General features: G+C 46.2%; 1 protein-coding gene across 1 annotated transcript; it reads left to right on the forward strand.

The window, feature by feature from the left end:
• Window positions 1-254: 254 nt before the first annotated feature.
• On the forward strand, window positions 255-11,777 carry LOC102683401 (GTPase IMAP family member 4-like). Its single transcript, XM_069196282.1, has 5 exons — window positions 255-908; window positions 2,395-2,463; window positions 9,767-10,450; window positions 10,673-10,795; window positions 11,767-11,777. Exons 1-5 carry the CDS (start codon window positions 881-883, stop codon window positions 11,775-11,777), a joined length of 915 nt encoding a protein of 304 aa, XP_069052383.1. The 5' UTR covers window positions 255-880.
• Window positions 11,778-27,969: the final 16,192 nt, after the last annotated feature.

A 27,969-nucleotide genomic window follows, 5' to 3' on the forward strand; every position in this document is an offset into this window, starting at 1 on the left:
TGTTTTCCCAAGCCCTGACCCCACAGCCCCCCCCAACAAGACACCCAAACAGACTCCCATAAATTGCCCCCACAATTGCCCCGATTACCACCCCCAGACCCTGCCCTTACCCCCCTGCTCCCAGAGGGGTACCCTGAAAGTGTCCCCAGCACCATCCATTGGACGCCTCATAGAGGGTGTCAGAGAGGGCGTTAGGAGCACCAGGTTGGACCCTATGCCATGACGTCACCAGTGTGCGCATGTGCGTTACAACAAACCCTTTCTGAGTAGAGAGTGGAGTAGTAACAAACTTCTGCTACCAGATATATTCTGTCGAGGTTGCTCGTCAGGACAGCGACTTTTAGAGAGGCACACACTGGTCGGTCAGCAGGGAGACTTCACCCTGGCCAGCAGTGCACAGTCCTGGTCTGGGAATAGGAAATGGTGTATAAACCCCAGCAACACTGGCAAAGACACTATTCTGACAAAACCAGGGGTTTCTATTAGCTGAGGGTCTGTAGAATAGATCTGAGCTAGTTTTGCAGAGGCACAAATTATTGTTTGGTCCAGAATGAGACTTTTCCCCGTCCAGCACTGCACAGCACAGTGTCAGTTTGAAAGAGAAAGTGATATAAAACCGCCAAAAACCTTATCAATGACGCAGACGTGAAGGAAGAACGGGACATTTTCTACTGGCTGTGGGTCTCCGTATCGCATTCTCCCAGTGTTGAGGACGCACAAATCGTTGTTTTGCTATAACTGCGACTTTGTCTTGTCCAGGATTGTGTTTTCTGAGGTGTCTTTTAGAGGGACTGTTATTTTGAAATGCGCAGCCAACAGGAAACCAGTTAGTGTGGCTGGTTTCACTCTGCTCTGAGTCACAAGAAACTTCTTGGACGAAATGGCTGCAGCCGTGCCGACAGATCCCCGTGAGTATTGGAGATCTTTAGGGTGACGGTTGTGTAGCTTCAGGAGCATACTGACTGGACGTTTTATGATTATTTGAATAATTTCAAAATTATATTTCTTTAGTTAATAAAGATAATAATAACGATAATAATACACGGAAGCTCTTCAAGATATAAAATGGAGAACAAGGACGAGTTTTACTTTCGGTTATACAGAAAAACACAGTATTTATGCCGCTGTGTTATTAGCAGTAAAAGGAATAAACTAGACTGCAGATTTATTTGTCTGCATAAACGTATTTTTTCGTTTCTCCAAAAATGACTCTCAATTCGAGTTTGTCGCTTCTGCAGATATTTAAAGTGAGTTTCAGGAAAGTGTTGGAGGAAATGGTAGATCGTCGGCCCCGCTGGTCAACGAGCTGATCGTGTCAAAGCAACAGTGTGAAATCTGGGGTCTCTGCTGCTCTGTGAGGTGTGTAAGAGCGCAGGGAGTCGAGCCCGGGTCATGAGCAGGGTGACAGCACCAGGACTCGCTGCTTGCATCGTGCACAGCAAGAAACGGCAGATCTAAAAACACTTTCTGATGGGTTATTGAGGTTTAGAGTTGGGCCAGTTTTAAAATGACTATAGAAACATCTGGGGAAAATATTAAATATTTTATCTTGTATTTACGAGTACATGAGCACATTATGACTGTCACACGATACCTACATGATCGTGAGCTGGGGTCCAGTTGTGAGCGGTGCAGTCGGCTGCACACTCGGTCTGGCTGGAGGGTAGGTGTGAGTGTCCTCACGGCGGGGATGAGTGGGGTCCCATGAGGTACAAACTGGACACCTCCCTGCAGCTGAAGCAAGTGGAGGCCACTGTGTGCAGATTCTGAGTGCTGGGCACTGTGAGCAACACTGACCCCACAGCTCCAGCTGGGCACCATGAGCAACACTGACCCCACAGCTCCAGCTGGGCACTGTGAGCAACACTGACCCCACAGCTCCAGCTGGGCACTGTGAGCAACACTGACCCCACAGCTCCAGCTGGGCACTGTGAGCAACACTGACCCCACAGCTCCAGCTGGGCACTGTGAGCAACACTGACCCCACAGCTCCAGCTGGGCACTGTGAGCAACACTGACCCCACAGCTCCAGCTGGGCACTGTGAGCAACACTGACCCCACAGCTCCAGCTGGGCACAGTGTCACAGCTCACCTGATCACTGTCTGTCACTATCGACTATCGGCTAATAATCAGACACAGCCGACATTTTTGTCCCTTGATATGGCAGCAATGTGCTTCAGGAAAAACTCACTGTATTTGAAAGGACATTTCTTAAAGTTAAATGAGCTGGGAAAGAGAGAGATGTCTTGGATCGGGTGTTTCGCAAATTATACAGAGCATTATCAAACCATGAAAACACAACATCTTACTGTTTTGTTGATTCTGATTGTTTTCAGAAAGATGTTTCTGCTGGGGACATGAGGTTAATATGAGGTGTTTGTCCTTTTTATCAGCAGAGAGCGGTGAAGAGACTGAAGAGACTGAGCTGAGGAGGAGAAGCAGTATGGATGACCGCTCAGACAGTGAGTACAGAGATCAGATCACATCACAGACAGCACAGCCAGAGGGATCTGTTCTTTTACACCTCCCTACTGAGAACATTCCCATGGGGAAGAAATGATTTTTGTTCCTATTTAGAGCCGTCTTCAGAGATTTTGACAACAGTCATGGTTTGTTATAAGGGAGTACAGTGTGAGATTTCAGAGGTAGCTGTATCAGTTTGTGGAGCTCAGATCTTGACTGTTTAAACATGTCCGGTCAGTGCGCTCCTAGCAGTGCTGCAGTGGCTGTACAGAGTCCTCTGTCCACACGGTTAGGCTCTCCCTCTCCTCAGGGCAGCTCTGTAGGTGGGAACCGAACACCACACACTGTGGGCAGAGGAACCCAGAGGCGCCTGAGCACTGGAATTGTAAGCCTTCTTCACTGATGAGGATGATGTGGTGATTGTTGTAGTGTACAGTGGTGACAATCCCCTGTGATGATATTGGGATCGTCAGGGAAGCTGTGAAAATGCTGTACTGTGTGGGTGATTGTCTCTGCTGCTCTAATGGCGTTGGCCTTTGGAGGAATATAGACCAGTTACAACAGTGTGAGGGAGCTGTAGAGAGGTAATAGGGCTCACAAAGCCTTTCTCTCTCATCAACAGTGTTGCTCCAGTGTTTGTTTTGGTGCAAGCAGACGCCTCTGGCACACTGCTTACCGGTCTCACGGGCATCTTGGTCCACTTGGTAGACCACAGTATGAACCATACAGGGCAGATCTGCCAGAGCTGAAATAATACAGGAGGCAAAATAACAAATATGTTTTCTTTCAGTACAAGAACAAGATCAAGAAACCAGTCGCCAAAGAAGAAACAGCAAAGATGAGCCTCCAAACGGTGAGTAGAATCCACAGAACTACTGTTGATGTGTCAACATACAAGTGTCACCAGATCTGTACTGCAGGGATATTAACTCCCAGTCCCATAGGGATCAGATCACATCACAGGACAGCACAGCCAGAGGGTTCTGTACTGCAGGGATATTAACTCCCAGTCCCATAGGGATCAGATCACATCACAGGACAGCACAGCCAGAGGGGTCTGTACTGCAGGGATATTAACTCCCAGTCCCATAGGGATCAGATCACATCACAGGACAGCACAGCCAGAGGGGTCTGTACTGCAGGGATATTAACTCCCAGTCCCATAGGGATCAGATCACATCACAGGACAGCACAGCCAGAGGGGTCTGTACTGCAGGGATATTAACTCCCAGTCCCATAGGGATCAGATCACATCACAGGACAGCACAGCCAGAGGGATCTGTACTGCAGGGATATTAACTCACAGTCCCTTAGGGATCAGATCACATCACAGGACAGCACAGCCAGAGGGATCTGTACTGCAGGGATATTAACTCCCAGTCCCATAGGGATCAGATCACATCACAGGACAGCACAGCCAGAGGGATCTGTACTGCAGGGATATTAACTCACAGTCCCACAGGGATCAGATCACATCACAGGACAGCACAGCCAGAGGGATCTGTACTGCAGGGATATTAACTCCCAGTCCCATAGGGATCAGATCACATCACAGGACAGCACAGCCAGAGAGAGGGATCTGTACTGCAGTTATATGCCTCTAAACATATTTGAGTTCAGGAGTGAAATCATGTGTCAAAATTGAGAAAAAAAGATTCATTTTTTCTACATCAGCGTGTGATTCTCCACCTGTGCTGATGCTCCTGTCTCACCATTGATCTGATAGCCTTCCACACACCTGTACTCCTCTCAATCTATCACCATTGACCTGATAGCCTTCCACACACCTGTACTCCTCTCAATCTATCACCATTGACCTGATAGCCTTCCACACACCTGTACTCCTCTCAATCTATCACCATTGACCTGATAGCCTTCACACACCTATACTCCTCTCAATCTATCACCATTGACCTGATAGCCTTCCACACACCTGTACTCCTCTCAATCTATCACCATTGACCTGATAGCCTTCCACACACCTATACTCCTCTCAATCTATCACCATTGACCTGATAGCCTTCACACACCTGTACTCCTCTCAATCTATCACCATTGACCTGATAGCCTTCACACACCTGTACTCCTCTCAATCTATCACCATTGACCTGATAGCCTTCACACACCTGTACTCCTCTCAATCTATCACCATTGACCTGATAGCCTTCCACACACCTGTACTCCTCTCAATCTATCACCATTGACCTGATAGCCTTCCACACACCTGTACTCCTCTCAGTCTATCACCATTGACCTGATAGCCTTCCACACACCTGTACTCCTCTCAATCTATCACCATTGACCTGATAGCCTTCCACACACCTGTACTCCTCTCAATCTATCACCATTGACCTGATAGCCTTCCACACACCTGTACTCCTCTCAATCTATCACCATTGACCTGATAGCCTTCCACACACCTGTACTCCTTTCATCCTCACCTTTGTCTTTCAGCCTTCACTGAGCCCCCTCAGTCCCTCTTTTGGTGTTCTTTTACACCTCCCTACTGAGAACATTCCCGTGGGGAAGAAATGATTTTTGTTCCTGTTTAGAGCCGTCTTCAGAGATTTTGACAACAGTCATGGTTTGTTATAAGGGAGTACAGTGTGAGATTTCAGAGGTATAACAGTATTGTCACACAAGGTTATGTGAGTAGTAGCTGTATCAGTTTGTGGAGCTCAGATCTTGACTGTTTAAACATGTCCGGTCAGTGCGCTCCTAGCAGTGCTGCAGTGGCTGTACAGAGTCCTCTGTCCACACGGTTCGGCTCTCCCTCTCCTCAGGGCAGCTCTGTAGGTGGGAACTGAACACCACACACTGTGGGCAGAGGAACCCAGAGGCGCCTGAGCACTGGATTTGTAAGCCTTCTTCACTGATGAGGATGATGAAGTGATTGTTGTAGTGTACAGTGGTGACAATCCCCTGTGATGATATTGGGATCGTCAGGGAAGCTGTGAAAATGCTGTACTGTGTGGGTGATTGTCTCTGCTGCTCTAATGGCGTTGGCCTTTGGAGGAATATAGACCAGTTACAACAGTGTGAGGAAGCTGTAGAGAGGTAATAGGGCTCACAAAGCCTTTCTCTCTCATCAACAGTGTTGCTCCAGTGTTTGTTTCGGTGCAAGCAGACGCCTCTGGCACACAGCTTACCGGTCTCACGGGCATCTCGGTCCACTTCGTAGACCACAGTATGAACCGTACAGGGCAGATCAGCCAGAGCTTAAATAATACAGGAGGCAAAATAACAAATATGTTTTCCTTCAGTACAAGAACAGAATCAAGAAACCAGTCGCCAAAGAAGAAACACCAAAGAAGAACCTCCAGACGGTGAGTAGAATCCACAGAACTACTGTTGATGTGTCAACATACAAGTGTCACCAGATCTGTACTGCAGGGATATTAACTCACAGTCCCATAGGGATCAGATCACATCACAGGACAGCACAGCCAGAGGGATCTGTACTGCAGGGATATTAACTCCCAGTCCCATAGGGATCAGATCACATCACAGACAGCACAGCCAGAGGGATCTGTACTGCAGGGATATTAACTCACAGTCCCATAGGGATCAGATCACATCACAGGACAGCACAGCCAGAGGGATCTGTACTGCAGGGATATTAACTCACAGTCCCATAGGGATCAGATCACATCACAGGACAGCACAGCCAGAGGGGTCTGTACTGCAGGGATATTAACTCACAGTCCCATAGGGATCAGATCACATCACAGGACAGCACAGCCAGAGGGATCTGTACTGCAGGGATATTAACTCCCAGTCCCATAGGGATCAGATCACATCACAGGACAGCACAGCCAGAGGGATCTGTACTGCAGCGATATTAACTCATAATCCCATTGGGATCAGATCACATCACAGGACAGCACAGCCAGAGGGATCTGTACTGCAGGGATATTAACTCACAGTCCCACAGCGATCAGATCACATCACAGACAGCACAGCCAGAGGGATCTGTACTGCAGGGATATTAACTCCCAGTCCCATAGGGATCAGATCACATTACAGGACAGCACAGCCAGAGGGATCTGTACTGCAGGGATATTAACTCCCAGTCCCATAGGGATCAGATCACATCACAGACAGCACAGCCAGAGGGATCTGTACTGCAGGGATATTAACTCACAGTCCCATAGGGATCAGATCACATCACAGGACAGCACAGCCAGAGGGATCTGTACTGCAGGGATATTAACTCACAGTCCCATAGGGATCAGATCACATCACAGGACAGCACAGCCAGAGGGGTCTGTACTGCAGGGATATTAACTCACAGTCCCATAGGGATCAGATCACATCACAGGACAGCACAGCCAGAGGGATCTGTACTGCAGGGATATTAACTCCCAGTCCCATAGGGATCAGATCACATCACAGGACAGCACAGCCAGAGGGATCTGTACTGCAGCGATATTAACTCATAATCCCATTGGGATCAGATCACATCACAGGACAGCACAGCCAGAGGGGTCTGTACTGCAGTGATATGCCTCTACAAATCTTGAGTTCACTAGTGAAATCATATGTCAAACTTGAGAAAAAAAGATTAATTTTATCTGCAACATCAGAGTGTGCTTCTCCACCTGTGCTGATGCTCCTGTCTCACCATTGACCCGATAGTCTTCCACACACCTGTACTCCTTTCAATCACCATTGACCTGATAGCCTTCCACACACCTACAGTGCCTTGCGAAAGTATTCGGCCCCCTTGAACTTTTCAACCTTTTGCCACATTTCAGGCTTCAAACATAAAGATATAAATTTTTTATTTTATGTGAAGAATCACCAACAAGTGGGACACAATTGTGAAGTGGAACGAAATCTATTGGATTTTTGAAACTTTTTTAACTAATAAAAAAATGAAAAGTGGGGCGTGCAAAATTATTCGGCCCCTTTACTTTCAGTGCAGCAAACTCACTCCAGAAGTTCAGCGAGGATCTCTGAATGATCCAATGTTGTCCTAACTGACTGATGGTGATAAATAGAATCCACCTGTGTGTAATCAAGTCTCTGTATAAATGCACCTGCTCTGTGATAGTCTCAAGGTTCTGTTGAAAGCGCAGAGAGCATCATGAAGACCAAGGAACACACCAGGCAGGTCCGTAATACTGTTGTGGAGAAGTTTAAAGCCGGATTTGGATACAAAAAGATTTCCCAAGCTTCAAACATCCCAAGGAGCACTGTGCAAGCGATCATCTTGAAATGGAAGGAGTATCAGACCACTGCAAATCTACCAAGACCTGGCCGTCCCTCTAAAATTTCAGCTCAGACAAGGAGAAGACTGATCAGAGATGCAGCCAAGAGGCCCATGATCACTCTGGATGAACTGCAGAGAACTACAGCTGAGGTGGGAGAGTCTGTCCATAGGACAACAATCAGTCTTACACTGCACAAATCTGGCCTTTATGGAAGAGTGGCAAGAAGAAAGCCATTTCTCAAAGATATCCATAAAAAGTCTCGTCTAAAGTTTGCCACAAGCCACCTGGGAGACACCCCAAACATGTGGAAGAAGGTGCTCTGGTCAGATGAAACCAAAATCGAACTTTTTGGCCACAATGCAAAACGATATGTTTGGCGTAAAAGCAACACGGCTCATCACCCTCAACACACCATCCCCACTGTCAAACATGGTGGTGGCAGCATCATGGTTTGGGCCTGCTTTTCTTCAGCAGGGACAGGGAAGATGGTTAAAAGTGAGGGGAAGATGGATGCAGCCAAATACAGGACCATTCTGGATGAAAACCTGTTGGAGTCTGCAAAAGACCTGAAACTGGGACGGAGATTTATCTTCCAACAAGACAATGATCCCAAACATACAGCAAAATCTACAAAGGAATGGTTCACAAATAAACGTATCCAGGTGTTTGAATGGCCAAGTCAAAGTCCAGACCTGAATCCAATCGAGAATCTGTGGAAAGAGCTGAAAACTGCTGTTCACAAACGCTCTCCATCCAACCTCACTGAGCTCGAGCTGTTTTGCAAGGAAGAATGGGCAAGAATTTCAGTCTCTCGATGTGCAAAACTGATAGAGACATACCCCAAGCGACTTGCAGCTGTAATCGCAGCAAAAGGTGGCTCTACAAAGTATTAACGCAAGGGGGCCGAATAATTTTGCACGCCCCACTTTTCATTTTTTTATTAGTTAAAAAAGTTTCAAAAATCCAATAGATTTCGTTCCACTTCACAATTGTGTCCCACTTGTTGGTGATTCTTCACATAAAATAAAAAATTTATATCTTTATGTTTGAAGCCTGAAATGTGGCAAAAGGTTGAAAAGTTCAAGGGGGCCGAATACTTTCGCAAGGCACTGTATGTGTATAAATGTATTAATATGATATAAATACCTCAGGTCCTGTGTTGCTCCTTCACAAAACCGTCCAGGCTGCAGTTCAGTTTGGGAAGTAACAGCTTCAGCTCATGATAAATGACAGCTCCTAGGAATTCAACTGAATGTGTCCTGAGAGCTTAGTCACAGGGCACATCTCCCTGGACACAATCTAGCGTACCCTCAATGTTTTCTGCTTCTTTCTTACGTAATATATATGTTGGCTATTTTGTAAAAACTGCAAAACTACACAAAGAATGTCTACCCCCAGTATGAAAGTTTAGGAATGTTAACTGTTAATTGAGTAGCTGAGGACTGAGAATCTGTAGCCCGACCCTGTGGCTCAGGGGTGACCTCCTGGCCCTGGGATGAGAAGTGAGGACCCCTGTCCAGAGGGAGGGGCTATCGAAGGGGGAGGGGGGCTGGAGGACGAATGTGAAAGAGCCAAGGCTTGTGAATGCTTTTATAGTTTATTTTTTAATTTAAAAAGAGCACAGGTCTGTTATATTTATATCTATACATTTTCCTTTATTGTTAGACAGGGGTGCGCGCAGTGATACAGAATTGTAACAAGGCATAAAAATTCCAGTCATTAACCTGTCATACACTGTTTTGGACTGGTGCTCCATGCAGAGTGAAGACAGTTATTTCTTGGATGTTACTGTAGAGCCCCTCCCTGAGGCATTACTGTAGAGTCTCCTGTCTGGGGTTACTGTAGAGCCCCACTGTGAGGCTGGAACATCAGTGATGACAACGAGTCCAAGCAGTTGTACAGGAATGTCTCAGGAATCCACCATCAGTGGATTACAGGGGTATCCTGATCTTTGAGTGGTGGTGCAGTGTGTTGTTGTGTTAAGGGTCTGTGTTGAAGAACAAGTCTCCACCACCTGTGAAGCATCTTCACATACTGACTCACCATGATACTAACAGCACACAATCTCACTTGGCTTGTTTTTCAGTGTCTGACACACATGAGATGGTTAATCCCAGTTTGAGGATTGTCCTGTTCGGAAGGAGTGGAGCAGGGAAGATGTTCTCAGGAAACACCATCCTGGGACGAGAGGAGCTCAGACCAGCTGCCCAAGTGTGTGATAGGAGACTGGGAGACGTGTCTGGGCAGCTGGTTTCTGTGGTGGAGCTGCCAGCCTTATTTAACACGGGGCTTTCAGAGGAGGAAGTGACACGTGAGACTCACCGCTGTGTCTCTCTGAGTGACCCTGGTGTCCACGCCTTCCTCCTCGTCATTTCTGCAGGGCCTCTCACAGACGAGGACAAGGGAGAACTAGATCTGTTCCTGGACATTTTCAGCAAGAGAGTCACTGACTACATCATTGTACTGTTCACCTCACTGAAGAAAGAACCTAAAGATCAGTTTCTCAAGAAGAACACAGACAGCCAGCAGCTGGTGGAGAGGTGTGGGGGCAGGTACCTGGTGTTCAGCACCAGGGAGAGGGGAGCCCAGGTGTCACAGCTCCTGCAGAAGATAGACAGCATGGTGAAGAAGAACAGGCCTGACTGCTACACTGCTGACATGTACCTGCAGGCTCAACTGGACAGGAGAGACAGGAGACTCCAGCAGGACCTGGAGGAGAAGGACAGGAGAATCGGGAAGCTGGAGGAAAATATTAAGAATATTTCACCAGGTAAGATAGAAACGTAACTTTTGTGATGTTATTGAACAGAGATCAGGTGGAGGTCAAATTCTAAACCCACGCTTTCAGTTCCCTGTACATAAAAGCTCCTTGAATGAACACAGTGCTGTGCTCATCCTCTCCAGCCCCCCTCCCTGAACCCCAAGCAGCAGTTGCTATTTGTGATCACATCTATTTTGTTTTACTTGATCAGTTATTCTCTCTCTATTCCAGGCAGTACAGGTAAAGAGGAAGACCAAGAGTGTGTGAGGATGGTGCTGATTGGGAAGACAGGCTCTGGGAAGAGTGCCTCAGGGAATCAGATCACATTACAAGACAGCACAGCCAGAGGGATCTGTACTGCAGGGATATTAACTCACAGTCCCATAGGGATCAGATCACATCACAGGACAGCACAGCCAGAGGGATCTGTACTGCAGGGATATTAACTCCCAGTACCATAGGGATCAGATCACATCACATCACAGGACAGCACAGCCAGAGGGATCTGTACTGCAGGGATATTAACTCACAGTCCCACAGGGATCAGATCACATCACAGACAGCACAGCCAGAGGGATCTGTACTGCAGGGATATTAACTCACAGTCCTGCAGGGATCAGATCACATCACAGGACAGCACAGCCAGAGGGATCTGTACTGCAGGGATATTAACTCACAGTCCCATAGGGATCAGATCACATCACAGGACAGCACAGCCAGAGGGATCTGTACTGCAGGGATATTAACTCCCAGTCCCACAGGGATCAGATCACATCACAGGACAGCACAGCCAGAGGGATCTGTACTGCAGGGATATTAACTCACAGACCCATAGGGATCAGATCACATCACAGGACAGCACAGCCAGAGGGGTCTGTACTGCAGTGATATGCCTCTAAAAATCTTGAGTTCACTAGTGAAATCATATGTGAAACTTTAGAAAAAAAGATTAATTTTATCTGCAACATCAGTGTGTGTTTCTCCACGTGTGCTGATGCTCCTGTCTCACCATTGACCTGATAGCCTTCCTCACACCTGTACTCCTTTCATCCTCACCTTTGTATTTCAGCCTTCACTGAGCCCCTCGATCCCTCTTTTGGTGTTCTTTTACACCTCCCTACTGAGAACATTCCCGTGGGGAAGAAATGATTTTTGTTCCTATTTAGAGCCGTCTTCAGAGATTTTGACAACAGTCATGGTTTGTTATAAGGGAGTACAGTGTGAGATTTCAGAGGTATAACAGTATTATCACACAAGGTTATGTGAGTAGTAGCTGTATCAGTTTGTGGAGCTCAGATCTTGACTGTTTAAACATGTCCGGTCAGTGCGCTCCTAGCAGTGCTGCAGTGGCTGTACAGAGTCCTCTGTCCACACGGTTCGGCTCTCCCTCTCCTCAGGGCAGCTCTGTAGGTGGGAACTGAACACCACACACTGTGGGCAGAGGAGCCCAGAGGCGCCTGAGCACTGGATTTGTAAGCCTTCTTCACTGATGAGGATGATGAAGTGATTGTTGTAGTGTACAGTGGTGACAATCCCCTGTGATGATATTGGGATCGTCAGGGAAGCTGTGAAAATGCTGTACTGTGTGGGTGATTGTCTCTGCTGCTCTAATGGCGTTGGCCTTTGGAGGAATATAGACCACAGTTACAACAGTGTGAGGAACCTGTAGAGAGGTAATAGGGCTCACAAAGCCTTTCTCTCTCATCAACAGTGTTGCTCCAGTGTTTGTTTCGGTGCAAGCAGACGCCTCTGGCACACTGCTTACCGGTCTCACGGGCATCTCGGTCCACTTGGTAGACCACAGTATGAACCATACAGGGCAGATCTGCCAGAGCTGAAATAATACATGAGGCAAAATAACAAATATGTTTTCTTTCAGTTCAAGAACAAGATCAAGAAACCAGTCGCCAAAGAAGAAACAGCAAAGAAGAGCCTCCAGACGGTGAGTAGAATCTACAGAACTACTGTTGATGAGTCAACGTACAAGTGTCACCAGATCTGTACTGCAGGGATATTAACTCCCAGTCCCATAGGGATCAGATCACATCACAGGACAGCACAGCCAGAGGGATCTGTACTGCAGAGATATTAACTCACAGTCCCATAGGGATCAGATCACATCACAGGACAGCACAGCCAGAGGGATCTGTACTGCAGAGATATTAACTCACAGTCCCATAGGGATCAGATCACATCACAGGACAGCACAGCCAGAGGGATCTGTACTGCAGGGATATTATCTCACAGTGCCATAGGGATTAAGTGATTGAGAGGGTTTTATAAAGGAGTATAAATTCTGCTGAGAAGGGTAGGCTATCCAGTCGAACACTCGGGAAGGATAGGAGTCAGACAGGAGACTCTGAGACTAAAGGTTATAGCTCGATCAGGTTGAAGACTCTGAAGGTAAAGAAAGGGTAGTTAAAGATGAGCTAAACATTACTGCTCAGTCTGCTTCAGATTCCCGACAGGAAGATCCCAGGTTCAGCAGTGTTAGACTCCAAACCAAGAATCAGGAAGCCTGAGGCAGGGAGTTTAGCAGAGCAGCTGTTTTCGCTCTGCAGAAGGGGAGCTTGTACAGTGACAGAGACCACCGTCAGACCAGTTCTCACAAATCAGAACTTACCTTCTCCTTAACTGTGGTACAACACTCTTAAATACACAGTCTGTTCATTCTAGCAGACGCTGTTACTGTTGTTATCGCTTCTCAGGCACCAGTCAAGCGCGTTGTGTCCTCTTTCTGCCCCCTGTTCTTCCTTTCCTGTGGACCTCCTGTGTTCCTAGTTAGTGCGTCTGTCTCATCCTCGTTAGTGTGCTGAGCTGGCGTGAGTTCACAGTAAGGGGTTCGACCTGCACAACCTGAGCCCTTCAGCCCAGTCAGGTTACCCATGAGCCTCCACGCACATCAGCAGTGCCCGTCGATCTATAATCTGACACTTCAGGTAATTTGCACATTTTTTCCTTTTCTCCAGGTGTTGAACATGTTGTGAAAGTGAAATATAAAACTATGACAAAGTACATGAAGCTGGTGAAAAATGCTGGCAGCTTTTCATACCAGAGCTTCATTTCTGATGGTGAGATATTTACATTTTTAATCATCTTGTTTGCATGTTAACTATTTCTGGTGGAAAAACATGTTTCATTGTGAACAAATAAGAGGAACCTTTAGAGTTTCTTTTCTTTTAACGTGAAATGAGGGCAGCAGGGTGGCACAGTGTTCAGTATTGCTGGGTCGCAGTGCTGGGGTCCTGTGTTCAACTCTGGACCTGGGGTGCTGTCTGTGAGGAGTCTGCATGCTCTGCCTGTGTTCATGTGGCTTCCTCCCACAGTCCAAAGACATACTTTACTGGCAGGTTAACTGGCTTCTGGTTAAATGTTAAATTGGCCCTGATGTGACAGTAAGTGTGTGTGTGCCCTGTGATGGACTGTCCAGGGTGTGTGAGTGTGTGTGTGTGTCCTGTGATGGACTGTCCAGGGTGTGTGAGTGTGTGTGTGTGTCCTGTGATGGACTGTCCAGGGTGTGTGAGTGTGTGTGTCCTGTGATGGACTGTCCAGGGTGTGTGAGTGTGTGTGTGTCCTGTGATGGACTGTCCAGGGTGTGTGAGTGTGTGTGTCCTGTGATGGACTGTCCAGGGTGTGTGAGTGTGTGTGTGTGTCCTGTGATGGACTTGTGTCCTGTCCAGGGTGTGTGAGTGTGTGTGTCCTGTGATGGACTGTCCAGGGTGTGTGAGTGTGTGTGTCCTGTGATGGACTGTCCAGGGTGTGTGAGTGTGTGTGTGTGTCCTGTGATGGACTGTCCAGGGTGTGTGAGTGTGTGTGTCCTGTGATGGACTGTCCAGGGTGTGTGAGTGTGTGTGTGTGTCCTGTGATGGACTGTCCAGGGTGTGTGAGTGTGTGTGTCCTGTGATGGACTGTCCAGGGTGTGTGAGTGTGTGTGCCCTGTGATGGACTGTCCAGGGTGTGTGAGTGTGTGTGTGCCCTGTGATGGACTGTCCAGGGTGTGTGAGTGTGTGTGTCCTGTGATGGACTGTCCAGGGTGTGTGAGTGTGTGTGTGTGCCCTGTGATGGACTTGTGTCCTGTCCAGGGTGTGTGAGTGTGTGTGCCCTGTGATGGACTGTCCAGGGTGTGTGAGTGTGTGTGTCCTGTGATGGACTGTCCAGGGTGTACCTGCCTTGTGCCTGTTGCTTGGTGGGATGGACTCTGGCTGCCCTGTGACCCTGAATTGGAAGAAGTGGTTAGAAATTGGATGGATGAATGTATGTTTTTTATACTCGGTATTGTTGTAACAGAAGGAATAAGGTTCTTGATCCCGATATGAAGTAAAACAGATGAGTTTATTGCATGCAAGGAACAATAAAGCCGAAGTCTTGTTTCCCGCTGTCTGTGAGGAGTCTGCATGCTCTGCCTGTGTTCATGTGGCTTCCTCCCACAGTCCAAAGACATACTTTACTGGCAGGTTAACTGGCTTCTGGTTAAATGTTAAATTGGCCCTGATGTGACAGTGAGTGTGTGTGTCTGTCCTGTGATGGACTTGTGTCCTGTCCAGGGTGTGTGTGTGTGCCCTGTGATGGACTGTCCAGGGTGTGTGAGTGTGTGTGTGTGTGTCCTGTGATGGACTGTCCAGGGTGTGTGAGTGTGTGTGCCCTGTGATGGACTGTCCAGGGTGTGTGAGTGTGTGTGTGTGTCCTGTGATGGACTGTCCAGGGTGTGTGAGTGTGTGTGTGTGTCCTGTGATGGACTGTCCAGGGTGTGTGAGTGTGTGTGTCCTGTGATGGACTGTCCAGGGTGTGTGAGTGTGTGTGTGTGTCCTGTGATGGACTGTCCAGGGTGTGTGAGTGTGTGTCCTGTGATGGACTGTCCAGGGTGTGTGAGTGTGTGTCCTGTGATGGACTGTCCAGGGTGTGTGAGTGTGTGTTTGTGTCCTGTGATGGACTGTCCAGGGTGTGTGAGTGTGTGTGCCCTGTGATGGACTGTCCAGGGTGTGTGAGTGTGTGTGTGCCCTGTGATGGACTGTCCAGGGTGTGTGAGTGTGTGTGTGCCCTGTGATGGACTGTCCAGGGTGTGTGAGTGTGTGTGTGCCCTGTGATGGACTGTCCAGGGTGTGTGAGTGTGTGTGTGTGCCCTGTGATGGACTGTCCAGGGTGTGTGAGTGTGTGTGCCCTGTGATGGACTGTCCAGGGTGTGTGAGTGTGTGTGTGTGCCCTGTGATGGACTGTCCAGGGTGTGTGAGTGTGTGTCCTGTGATGGACTGTCCAGGGTGTGTGAGTGTGTGTGTCCTGTGATGGACTGTCCAGGGTGTGTGAGTGTGTGTGTGTGCCCTGTGATGGACTTGTGTCCTGTCCAGGGTGTGTGAGTGTGTGTGCCCTGTGATGGACTGTCCAGGGTGTGTGAGTGTGTGTGTGTGCCCTGTGATGGACTGTCCAGGGTGTACCTGCCTTGTGCCTGTTGCTTGGTGGGATGGACTCTGGCTGCCCTGTGACCCTGAATTGGAAGAAGTGGTTAGAAATTGGATGGATGAATGTATGTTTTTTATACTCGGTATTGTTGTAACAGAAGGAATAAGGTTCTTGATCCCGATATGAAGTAAAACAGATGAGTTTATTGCATGCAAGGAACAATAAAGCCGAAGTCTTGTTTCCCGCAAGAAACAACAAAACCGAAGTATTGTTCGATGTGCCGGTACCACCTTTTAGGTTATATAGTCCTTGCTTGCTGCTTCAGACGTCACTCGGTCTGATGGTAAAGAGGGGGGTTCATGGTATTTGGCCAGTTTACGATGTCCTGGCCAAATGGTCAGTTTAAGATTACACCCAGGGGGGTTCCTAGCTTGCATCTGCAATCTTTATCAGTCAACCCCCTTTCCTGCCATAAACCCCAACTTGTGACTTAGAAGTCTAAACCCCCTACAGAAAGGATTAAATTCAAACCCCCGTCTTCACATCTTTCTTCAGTATGTATGGAATGAACATGTGACAGATCTCTCTTCTTCAGTCCTACAGGAATTCTCCTTGGCTCCAGGCACTGAGGTGAATGTGACAGATGACACAGGGACAAAAATTGATGAAGACGTCTTCTCTTTTGTGCTGACTAAAAACCCACAGCCGGTACTGGTCGTTTGTGAAAAGGTGCTGTTTAAGGTAAGAACACTACTAGGAAAGCAGTTTATTTTGGCATAATTTATAAAGTCTGTTGTCACTTTACAAATTGCTTTGGGTACTATAGTCCTTCATATGTATATTTTATCTGCTCACTTTGTTCACAATGCTATTACTCCAACACCGGGGAAGGAGATCAGTGCTGCACCAGCCCTTTGAGACAGAACTGTGGTGCGACACTGAAAAGATTCCCTACTGCTTCCTCTTCCTGAGACTGCAGTGGACATCAGGTGGATAACAAGATGCCAGAATCTAACATAGACTGCCATCTGTCCTGTAGTGTGGAGGTCTTGACTCTTAGAACAAAGTGAAGTCCTGGCACTCAGACTACTGCTGCCTCTTCCTGAGACTGCAGTGGACAGAAGCTGGATGACAAGATTCATAACGTACAGTAGGTCTAACATGGACTGGAACCCGTACCGTGGTGTGGACAGGAGTATTAAGAAGTGTAGAATGAACCTGTTGAGGGGCTTTTATAAAGGAGTATAAGATCTGCTGAGAAGGGTAGGCCATGCACTTACACACTCGAGAAGGATAGCAGTCAGACAGGAGACTCAGTTAAAGGTTATGGCCCAATCGGGTCATTCTAGCACTGGTGGTGTAGGTGAGGGCTTACTGGTAAAGCCCTAGTTACCTTTCTTTAATTACAGTTATGAAATAACTGAATTGCACTCACACTTTAATAACAAATGACAAAGCTAATGACAACCCAGCTCTGAGGCTCCTGCAGTGACAACTAGCCAGCGTCTCACTGACGGCCTCATGCTCGTCAGTGAGAAAGCACACTGGCTTGGCGTCACCTGTACAGACTGGTTAGGAGAGATTACAGTGGTGCACTTCCCTTCAAGCAGACGTCCTGAATCAAGCTACTGAAGTTTACTGCTGAATCATCGAGGGCAGCAGGAACAGGGCCTTCATTCTTCAAGCTCTTAGCTATCACAGCACCTGTAGTAAGATACATTAGACAGCAGCTGCTGGCCTCCCGTTGGGAGAAACAAAATATTGTTTCTCTTACAGTCAAAACAACATTAAAAAGTTAGAAATGAAAGGAGGTCATTAGGCCCATCTAGTCTGTTTGGGAGTTCATAGCTAATTGAACCAAAGATCTCATCTGGCCACCCCACACCTCAGACGTTGGGAACATTGGCTTGAACATCCATTACAGCTGTGTAGCTTGTTCCACACCCCCACCACTCCTTGTGTAAAGAAGGTTGTGTAACTCCAATCAGAGGTATAATAGTAAATTCACATAATAAGAATCTGCAGTAGCTTAATGTGCCTGATGCTATGGCCCAGTTGAATCTATTGGAAAAAAAATGAAACTTAATTTGGCGGTGCCTCCACCAGAAACAACTGTGCCTCATGTGAACAGTTTCCACCCTGAGGACACTCACACATATCCTGAATCAAGAGCAAGTGTTCTCTGGATTCGATTGAACAGCTAAAAACTGAAGTCAGATAATCACGATGTTGATATTATATGACATCAAGTACGCAAGTAATTCCGAGATAATTTGATATCTTGTAATCATGAAATAATCTGTGATATTAATTTACCTTGGAATTACAAGGTAATCAATTCTCGCATACTGTATGCAATCACACGATAGTAAATTTTACTGTTTCACTGAATAAAAGAAATACTCTAGTAATGGTGGGTTTTAAAGTTTTCATTATCTGGATTGAGAATATCAGGATACACTCTATAATTATAAATTAAAGGAAGTAGATGGACCCTATGCAGGTAAACACATAACACAGAAGCTGATAACGGGGTGATCAGTAATCATAGTCTGAAGAGAAAGCAAAGATGTCCAAAAGCCAGAAAAAGCAACAGATCATCAATATCCAGAACAAGCTCCAGGAGTTGGGGTCAAGTAGACAAGCCAAAGGTCCACAAACAAGGAAGCAGTCCGTTTACGAGATGACTTTGACATGAAGCTCACAGAGTACAACCCGATACTGAGGAAACGGACAGCTGGGTTTAAATAGGCTAAAGGGGAGGCCTGCTTGACCTTCGCCTCCCTGGAGTGAAGTAGGCCGTTACTGTATAGGTGCCCTCTGGTGGTTGGAAGCCGGTACTGTAACACAGTAAAGGCAGTGTATTAGTTTGACGATCTGCCTCTTGTCCACTCGACATGATTCTGCTTTTCTCTCTATATTTCTCAGTGGTGGTGTTATATCAGCGAGTGGGGTTTGTGTATAAATCTCTTGCTCACCAGGCAGTCTCTGCTCAGGGGTTGTCTGCTCAGACCGTGTTGTGAGGCAGGGGCTCACACATAGACCCGGGCCACTCTTGTGTGTGTCTGTCGTGACTTTGTCTTTCCTCTGTGCTGTTCGCTTGTCAGCCCTGTGCCTGTGCTGCTCTTGGGCTGTGCTCTGTGGCAGGAGTTGAGCTGTTGCCATGGATCCAAGTGCCAGCATCTGGGCAGCTTTGGGATCTCCCTCTTGGGGAAAAGGGATTTGAACCCCTTTCTGCTCCCAATCAGGGTCACGAGAGAGAGCGCTTGAGTGAGCCCTTCACCTCAGATTCCCTTTCAGACTGACGGCTCATCCAAGGCTGCAAGCTACACTCATTCAGCTTTCAGTCCGGAAGGATTAACCTCACGTTCTCTTCGTTGTTTGGGAATCATTTTCTGTTTGGTTTTTGCTTTTTTGAGAGCTAGAAAGACTTTACTTAACTAGTCTGTCTGCTCCATTTTCTAATGAGCATGTATGTCCTGCTGCACTTCATAACACTTGTGTTTCTTATATTATAATTTGTATCCTTATAACAGTTTTCTTTTATTTTAACAGTTTTTTAACTACTGTTGTAAAGTGTTGGAAGATGCAACTTCCTAAGGCACTATATCAAGTTACTAAGTTACTAAGATAATTACTAAGATACATCTTTGTAATTTGTGTTTACCATTTTAATGTTTCTTATTTTGTTAACAATTATATATATATTTCTTTTACATGGTGGAAATCTGCCTCCAGTGTTGCCACAGGGGCAGTGTGTTTTGTGCACCTGTCCCCTGTCAACCACTGCTGGGGGACAAGGGCCCCACTCCTGATCACAAGTCAAGTCTCCTGACACAGGAAGTGGGCTCATGACTGCTTCCTTTCCTGTAGGGAAATGTAGTTTCTTCATTGAAACAGGGCAGAAGAAACTACAACTTCCTCAGCCATAACTCTACTGGGTTTAGGCTAAGGTTAATGCCTCTTTGCTCTTCAGCCCTTATTCACTTGCAATACTCAGCTCTTCAGACTGGGATGAATGAGACAATTTGTCTTCTACTCATGCTGCTGTGATTATGGCAAGGAGACATTATCTTCATGGTTTCTCATTCAGTCAGAAAGAGAGGAGCTGCTGATCTGAGCTCAGACCTTGGTCCTATATAATGTGTTGTGCTCTAACCTGTATTTCTCTCTCTCTCTTTCACATGGTCCTGCTCTGTCCACCCTGCAGGCTGCTGTAAGTCCTGTTGACGTGAGTGTTGGGCTGTCCTGTCCCTGAGTGACGTGTGAATTGTCATTATTCCTTCCATAGGAAGGAAGCCTGACATCAGGGAGGAGGTCCTCCTTGTGCTGGAGAGGATTCAGGGTTCAACAGTCCTCACTGCTTCCATCACAATGTCACATGACAGTGTACAGAAGTGTTCTAGTGTAGGATCATGTACAGGTGGACTGAGGGTAGTGGCTCAGACACCTGACAGAGAGAAACAGGGTGTGCATCGTTTCTGTGATTGGAAAGAGAGAGAGAGACAGGAGGAAAGACAATGAGTGACCTGATTAGAGGATGAGTGTATGTACATTATAACACACAGACGAGGTCCAGTTGTGTTGTGCTCTAACCTGTATTTCTGTCTCTCTCTCTCACATGATCCTGCTCTGTCCACCCTGCAGATTGCTGTAAGTACTGTTGTCATGAGTGTTGTGCTGTCCTGTCCCTGTGTGATGTGTGATATTATTAGTATTAAACACTGAGGTACAGATGTGTAAAACTGTCAGGTTTAGGATGTTGCTGCTCTGGATAGAGCTGCTCAAACAACTTTATTTTCATCCTTTGTCAAAGGATGTATAAAGAGCTCTAGAGATTTCCCCAGATCCTTTTCTCTCTGTATGTTGTTTTTAATTTCTGTGTTAGTGCCAACAGGATTCCTTTGTCCCAGTGGTCCTGGAGACAGTAGACAGAGAGCTGTGCTTGCCCTGCCTTCTATACACTGAGAGAGAGTGTCTTTGCTAAAGGTTCTCCCAGGAAATGGGCGGATGAGCCCCCTGGTCCTGCTGGGAAATGTAGTTCCTTCAGAGGAACAGGGCAGAGGAAACTAGAAATTATCACACAGGATTATACTGTGTGTTTCTACACTTCTGGCCTTATTCATTATTCATTCATTAACCTGTATTTCTTTCTCTCTCTTTCACATGGTCCTGCTCTGTCAACCCTGCAGTATCTTGTAAGTACTGTTGACATGAGTGTTGTGCTGTCCTGTCCCTGTGTGATGTGTGATATTATTAGTATGAAGATAAGATTCTTATCTTGTCTTATCATCAATTTCCCTATGGGATCAATAAAGTCTTATCTTAAACCCTGAGGTACAGATGTGTAAAACTGCACTTTTCTAGCTGTGTGCTTGCTGCTCAGGGTTGTGTAGTTTGGGGTGTGATGTGTAAAAGGTGAAGTATTATTCCTGCACAATTCAGGCAGTGTCCTGGGGGAGCGACAGTCTGGGGTGTCAGGTGAGAGCTGGCCAGGCTCTGTTATCTGTGTCTTCAGTGTCGCAGTGGAAAACAGCCTCAGGACCAGTTTTCTCTCAGTGTCACAGTGCTGTGTGTCTGTTAGCACTTCCAGTGTCAGTCAGGTTTAGGATGTTACAGGAGCCTCCAGTGAACCAGCTCCTGCTCTGGATACAGCTGATCAGACTACCTGACAGGTCAGAGTTGTCAGACTTTTCAATCTTTGGGAATAGATGGTCAAATAGCCATATAGTTTTCTCTAGTTTTTTCCTCTCGTTTAATTTTTTTAGACAAACAAATCTCCTCTATCTCAAGGTTCATTGAGGTGATAGACAAAGATTGGTGCTGACCATGCCTCTTCCATGCTTAGAGAGAGTGTACTTGCTGAAAGTTACGTCTCATCTCACAGGAAATGTTCTAATTACTCCCCACTCCCTGCTGGGAAGGTTTTTTTCTTTTTGGGAACAGAGCAGAGCAAATTGCAACATGTATGAGATGGGATTATACGATGTTTCTATAGACTTCTGTCTTTATTCATTAGTAATTGTGAGCTGTTTAAATTTAGAGGTGATCAGTCGTTGTCTAGTTTGTGATTATAGCAAGAAGGAGCCATTGTCTTGGTGGTCTCTCATTCAGTAAGAGAGAGGAGCTGCTGCCCTGAGCTCAGTCCCTGGTCCTATATAATCCCCACTCCACTGTGTCATCAGGACAGAGGGAGTCTCTACAGTAGAACACACAGACGTGGTCCAGTTGGGTTGTGCTCTAACCTGTATTTCTCTCTCTCTCTTTCACATGGTCCTGCTCTGTCCACCCTGCAGGAGGAGGTAAGTACTGTTGACATGAGTGTTGTGCTGTCCTGTCCCTGTGTGATGTGTGATATTATTAGTATGAAGATAAGATTCTTATCTTGTCTTATCATCAATTTCCCTATGGGATCAATAAAGTCTTATCTTAAACACTGAGGTACAGATGTGTAAAACTGTACTTTTCTAGCTGTGTGCTTGCTGCTCAGGGTTGTGTAGTTTGGGATGTGATGTGTAAAAGGTGAAGTATTATTCCTGCACAATTCAGGCAGTGTCCTGGGGGAGCGACAGTCTGGGGTGTCAGGTGAGAGCTGGCCAGGCTCTGCTATCTGTGTCTTCAGTGTCGGAGTGGAAAACAGCCTCAGTTTTTTATTAATTTCTTTATAGTGCAAACAAGTACATTATTCCAAAGATTCCTTCAAAGAACCTACAGTTATTTGGATGGGATGATACTATGTGTTCTGTACACTTCTGCACTGATTCATTTGTCATTCTAGGCTGTTTTAATTGGGAGCTGATTAGTAGTGTTCTAGCCTGTGATTCTGTTCTGAAACAGTAGACATAGAGCTGTTCGTGCCATGACCTGTACACTCCAAGTGTACTTACTTACAACTGAGCCTCATGACACAGGAAATTGTCTACTGATCCCTCCCTTCCCTCCTGGGAAATGTAGTTTCTTCATGGGAACGGGGTGGAATAAACTACAAAATTAATGAGAAAGGATTATATTGGGTACAGGGTAAGGTCAATGATTTTTCGTTTGAGCCCTTATAGATTTGCAATTCTGATTTCTTAACATTGAGAGGTGAGTAGTTGATTTGTAATCATGGTGCTGTGATTATAGCAAGAAGGAGCCATTGTCTTGATGGTCACTAGTTCAGTAAGAGAGAGGAGCTGCTGGCCTGAGCTCAGTCCCTGGTCCTATATAATCCCCACTCCACTGTGTCATCAGGACAGAGGGAGTCTCTACAGTAGAACACACAGACGTGGTCCAGTTGGGTTGTGCTCTAACCTGTATTTCTCTCTCTCTCTTTCACATGGTCCTGCTCTGTCCACCCTGCAGGAGGAGGTAAGTACTGTTGACATGAGTGTTGTGCTGTCCTGTCCCTGTGTGATGTGTGATATTATTAGTATGAAACACTGAGGTCCAGATGTGTAAAACTGTCAGGTTTAGGATGTTGCTGCTCTGGATAGAGCTGCTCAAACCACTTTATTTTCATCCTTTGTCAAACGATGGATAAAGAGCTCTAGAGATTCCCCCAGATCCTTTTCTCTCTGTATCTCGTTTAAATTTCTTTGTTAGTGCCAACAGGATTCCTTTATCCCAGTGGTCCTGGAGACAGTAGACAGAGAGCTGTGCTTGCCCTGCCTTCTGTACACTGAGGGAGAGTGTCATTGCTAAAGGTTCTCCCAGGAAATGGGCGGATGAGCCCCCTGGTCCTGCTGGGAAATGTAGTTCCTTCAGAGGAACAGGGCAGAGGAAACTAGAAATTATCACACAGGATTATACTGTGTGTTTCTACACTTCTGGCCTTATTCATTATTCATTCATTAACCTGTATTTCTTTCTCTCTCTTTCACATGGTCCTGCTCTGTCAACCCTGCAGTATCTTGTAAGTACTGTTGACATGAGTGTTGTGCTGTCCTGTCCCTGTGTGATGTGTGATATTATTAGTATGAAGATAAGATTCTTATCTTGTCTTATCATCAATTTCCCTATGGGATCAATAAAGTCTTATCTTAAACCCTGAGGTACAGATGTGTAAAACTGCACTTTTCTAGCTGTGTGCTTGCTGCTCAGGGTTGTGTAGTTTGGGGTGTGATGTGTAAAAGGTGAAGTATTATTCCTGCACAATTCAGGCAGTGTCCTGGGGGAGCGACAGTCTGGGGTGTCAGGTGAGAGCTGGCCAGGCTCTGTTATCTGTGTCTTCAGTGTCGGAGTGGAAAACAGCCTCAGGACCAGTTTTCTCTCAGTGTCACAGTGCTGTGTGTCTGTTAGCACTTCCAGTGTCAGTCAGGTTTAGGATGTTACAGGAGCCTCCAGTGAACCAGCTCCTGCTCTGGATACAGCTGATCAGACTACCTGACAGGTCAGAGTTGTCAGACTTTTCAATCTTTGGGAATAGATGGTTAAATAGCCATATAGTTTTCTCTAGTTTTTTCCTCTCGTTTAATTTTTTTAGACAAACAAATCTCCTCTATCTCAAGGTTCATTGAGGTGATAGACAAAGATTGGTGCTGACCATGCCTCTTCCATGCTTAGAGAGAGTGTACTTGCTGAAAGTTACGTCTCATCTCACAGGAAATGTTCTAATTACTCCCCACTCCCTGCTGGGAAGGTTTTTTTCTTTTTGGGAACAGAGCAGAGCAAATTGCAACATGTATGAGATGGGATTATACGATGTTTCTATAGACTTCTGTCTTTATTCATTAGTAATTGTGAGCTGTTTAAATTTAGAGGTGATCAGTCGTTGTCTAGTTTGTGATTATAGCAAGAAGGAGCCATTGTCTTGGTGGTCTCTCATTCAGTAAGAGAGAGGAGCTGCTGCCCTGAGCTCAGTCCCTGGTCCTATATAATCCCCACTCCACTGTGTCATCAGGACAGAGGGAGTCTCTACAGTAGAACACACAGACGTGGTTCAGTTGGGTTGTGCTCTAACCTGTATTTCTCTCTCTCTCTTTCACATGGTCCTGCTCTGTCCACCCTGCAGGAGGAGGTAAGTACTGTTGACATGAGTGTTGTGCTGTCCTGTCCCTGTGTGATGTGTGATATTATTAGTATGAAGATAAGATTCTTATCTTGTCTTATCATCAATTTCCCTATGGGATCAATAAAGTCTTATCTTAAACACTGAGGTACAGATGTGTAAAACTGTACTTTTACAGCTGTGTGCTTGCTGCTCAGGGTTGTGTAGTTTGGGGTGTGATGTGTAAAAGGTGAAGTATTATTCCTGCACAGTTCAGGCAGTGTCCTGGGGGAGCGACAGTCTGGGGTGTCAGGTGAGAGCTGGCCAGGCTCTGTTATCTGTGTCTTCAGTGTCGGAGTGGAAAACAGCCTCAGGACCAGTTTTCTCTCAGTGTCACAGTGCTGTGTGTCTGTTAGCACTTCCAGTGTCAGTCAGGTTTAGGATGTTACAGGAGCCTCCAGTAAACCAGCTCCTGCTCTGGATACAGCTGCTCACACTACCTGACAGGTCAGAGTTGGTCAGGTTTTGATTTTCATCCTCTGGGAAAAGAATTCCCATCAGCCCTATAGTATTCCCGAGCTTTCTCGTGTCTCTTTATTAGTGTTCAGTCTCTGATGCTATATAATGAACACTATAATGTGTCATTGAGACAGAGTCTATATTACAACACAGTGAGTACTTGTCACTAGTATGAGGACATAGAGACCAGTGTGTACAACCAGTCCACTGGACACACAGTGAGCACTGGTCACTATGAGGACAAATAGACCAGTGTGTTAAACCAGTTCACTGGACACACAGTGAGCACATGTCACTATGAGGACATACAGACCAGTGTGTTAAACCAGTTACCTGGACACACAGTGAGCACTGGTCACTGTGAGGACATACAGACCAGTGAGTTAAACCAGTTTACTGGACACACAGTGAGCACTGGTCACTATGAGGACATATAGAGCAGTGTGTTAAACCAGTTCACTGGACACACAGTGAGCACTGGTCACTATGAGGACATACAGACCAGTGTGTTAAACCAGTTCACTGGACACACAGTGAGCACTGGTCACTATGAGGACATACAGACCAGTGTGTTAAACCAGTTCACTGGACACACAGTGAGCACTGGTAACTATGAGGACATATAGACCAATGTGTTAAACCAGTTCACTGGACACACAGTGAGCACTGGTCACTATGAGGACATACAGACCAGTGTGTTAAACTAGTCCACTGTGTGTTTCTGCACTTCTGGCCTTATTCATTATTCATTCATTAACCTGTATTTCTCTCTCTTTCACATGGTCCTGCTCTGTCCACCCTGCAGTCTGATGTAAGTCCTGTTGACATGAGTGTTGTGCTGTCCTGTCCCTGTGTGACGTGTGAATTGTCATTATTCCTTCCATAGGAAGGCAGCCTGACATCAGGGAGGAGGTCCTCCTTGTGCTGGAGAGGATTCAGGGTTCAACAGTCCTCACTGCTTCCATCACAATGTCACATCACAGTGTACAGAAGTGTTCTAGTGTAGGAACATGTACAGGTGGACTGAGGGTAGTGGCTCAGACACCTGACAGAGAGAAACAGGGTGTGCATCGTTTCTGTGATTGGAAAGAAAGAGAGAGACAGGAGGAAAGACAATGAGTGACCTGATTAGAGGATGAGTGTATGTACATTATAACACACAGACGAGGTCCAGTTGGGTTGTGCTCTAACCTGTATTTCTCTCTCTCTCTTTCACATGGTCCTGCTCTGTCCACCCTGCAGGAGGAGGTAAGTCCTGTTGACATGAGTGTTGTGCTGTCCTGTCCCTGTGTGATGTGTGATATTATTAGTATGAAACACTGAGGTACAGATGTGTAAAACTGTCAGGTTTAGGATGTTGCTGCTCTGGATAGAGCTGCTCAAACAACTTTATTTTCATCCTTTGTCAAACGATGGATAAAGAGCTCTAGAGATTCCCCCAGATCCTTTTCTCTCTGTATCTTGTTTTTAATTTCTGTGTTAGTGCCAACCGGATTCCTTTATCCCAGTGGTCCTGGAGACAGTAGACAGAGAGCTGTGCTTGCCCTGCCTTCTGTACACTGAGAGAGAGTGTCATTGCTAAAGGTTCTCCCAGGAAATGGGCGGATGAGCCCCCTGGTCCTGCTGGGAAATGTAGTTCCTTCAGAGGAACAGGGCAGAGGAAACTAGAAATTATCACACAGGATTATACTGTGTGTTTCTACACTTCTGGCCTTATTCATTATTCATTCATTAACCTGTATTTCTCTCTCTCTTTCACATGGTCCTGCTCTGTCAACCCTGCAGTATCTTGTAAGTACTGTTGACATGAGTGTTGTGCTGTCCTGTCCCTGTGTGATGTGTGATATTATTAGTATGAAGATAAGATTCTTATCTTGTCTTATCATCAATTTCCCTATGGGATCAATAAAGTCTTATCTTAAACACTGAGGTACAGATGTGTAAAACTGTACTTTTATAGCTGTGTGCTTGCTGCTCAGGGTTGTGTAGTTTGGGGTGTGATGTGTAAAAGGTGAAGTATTATTCCTGCACAATTCAGGCAGTGTCCTGGGGGAGCGACAGTCTGGGGTGTCAGGTGAGAGCTGGCCAGGCTCTGTTATCTGTGTCTTCAGTGTCGGAGTGGAAAACAGCCTCAGGACCAGTTTTCTCTCAGTGTCACAGTGCTGTGTGTCTGTTAGCACTTCCAGTGTCAGTCAGGTTTAGGATGTTACAGGAGCCTCCAGTGAACCAGCTCCTGCTCTGGATACAGCTGATCAGACTACCTGACAGGTCAGAGTTGTCAGACTTTTCAATCTTTGGGAATAGATGGTCAAATAGCCATATAGTTTTCTCTAGTTTTTTCCTCTCGTTTAATTTTTTTAGACAAACAAATCTCCTCTATCTCAAGGTTCATTGAGGTGATAGACAAAGATTGGTGCTGACCATGCCTCTTCCATGCTTAGAGAGAGTGTACTTGCTGAAAGTTACGTCTCATCTCACAGGAAATGTTCTAATTACTCCCCACTCCCTGCTGGGAAGGTTTTTTTCTTTTTGGGAACAGAGCAGAGCAAATTGCAACATGTATGAGATGGGATTATACGATGTTTCTATAGACTTCTGTCTTAATTCATTAGTAATTGTGAGCTGTTTAAATTTAGAGGTGATCAGT

The sequence above is a fragment of the Lepisosteus oculatus genome, chromosome 12 (assembly GCF_040954835.1).
Source record: "Lepisosteus oculatus isolate fLepOcu1 chromosome 12, fLepOcu1.hap2, whole genome shotgun sequence".
NCBI classification, from domain to species: domain Eukaryota; kingdom Metazoa; phylum Chordata; class Actinopteri; order Semionotiformes; family Lepisosteidae; genus Lepisosteus; species Lepisosteus oculatus.

Excerpts from the sequence above, each read along its gene's own strand:
- LOC102683401 (XM_069196282.1), top strand. The coding sequence starts at position 881 with ATGGCTGCAGCCGTGCCGACAGATCCCC. Across the intron at positions 909-2,394 it reads AGCCGTGCCGACAGATCCCC|CAGAGAGCGGTGAAGAGACT; the intron begins GTGAGTATTGGA and ends CCTTTTTATCAG. Across the intron at positions 2,464-9,766 it reads TATGGATGACCGCTCAGACA|TGTCTGACACACATGAGATG; the intron begins GTGAGTACAGAG and ends CTTGTTTTTCAG.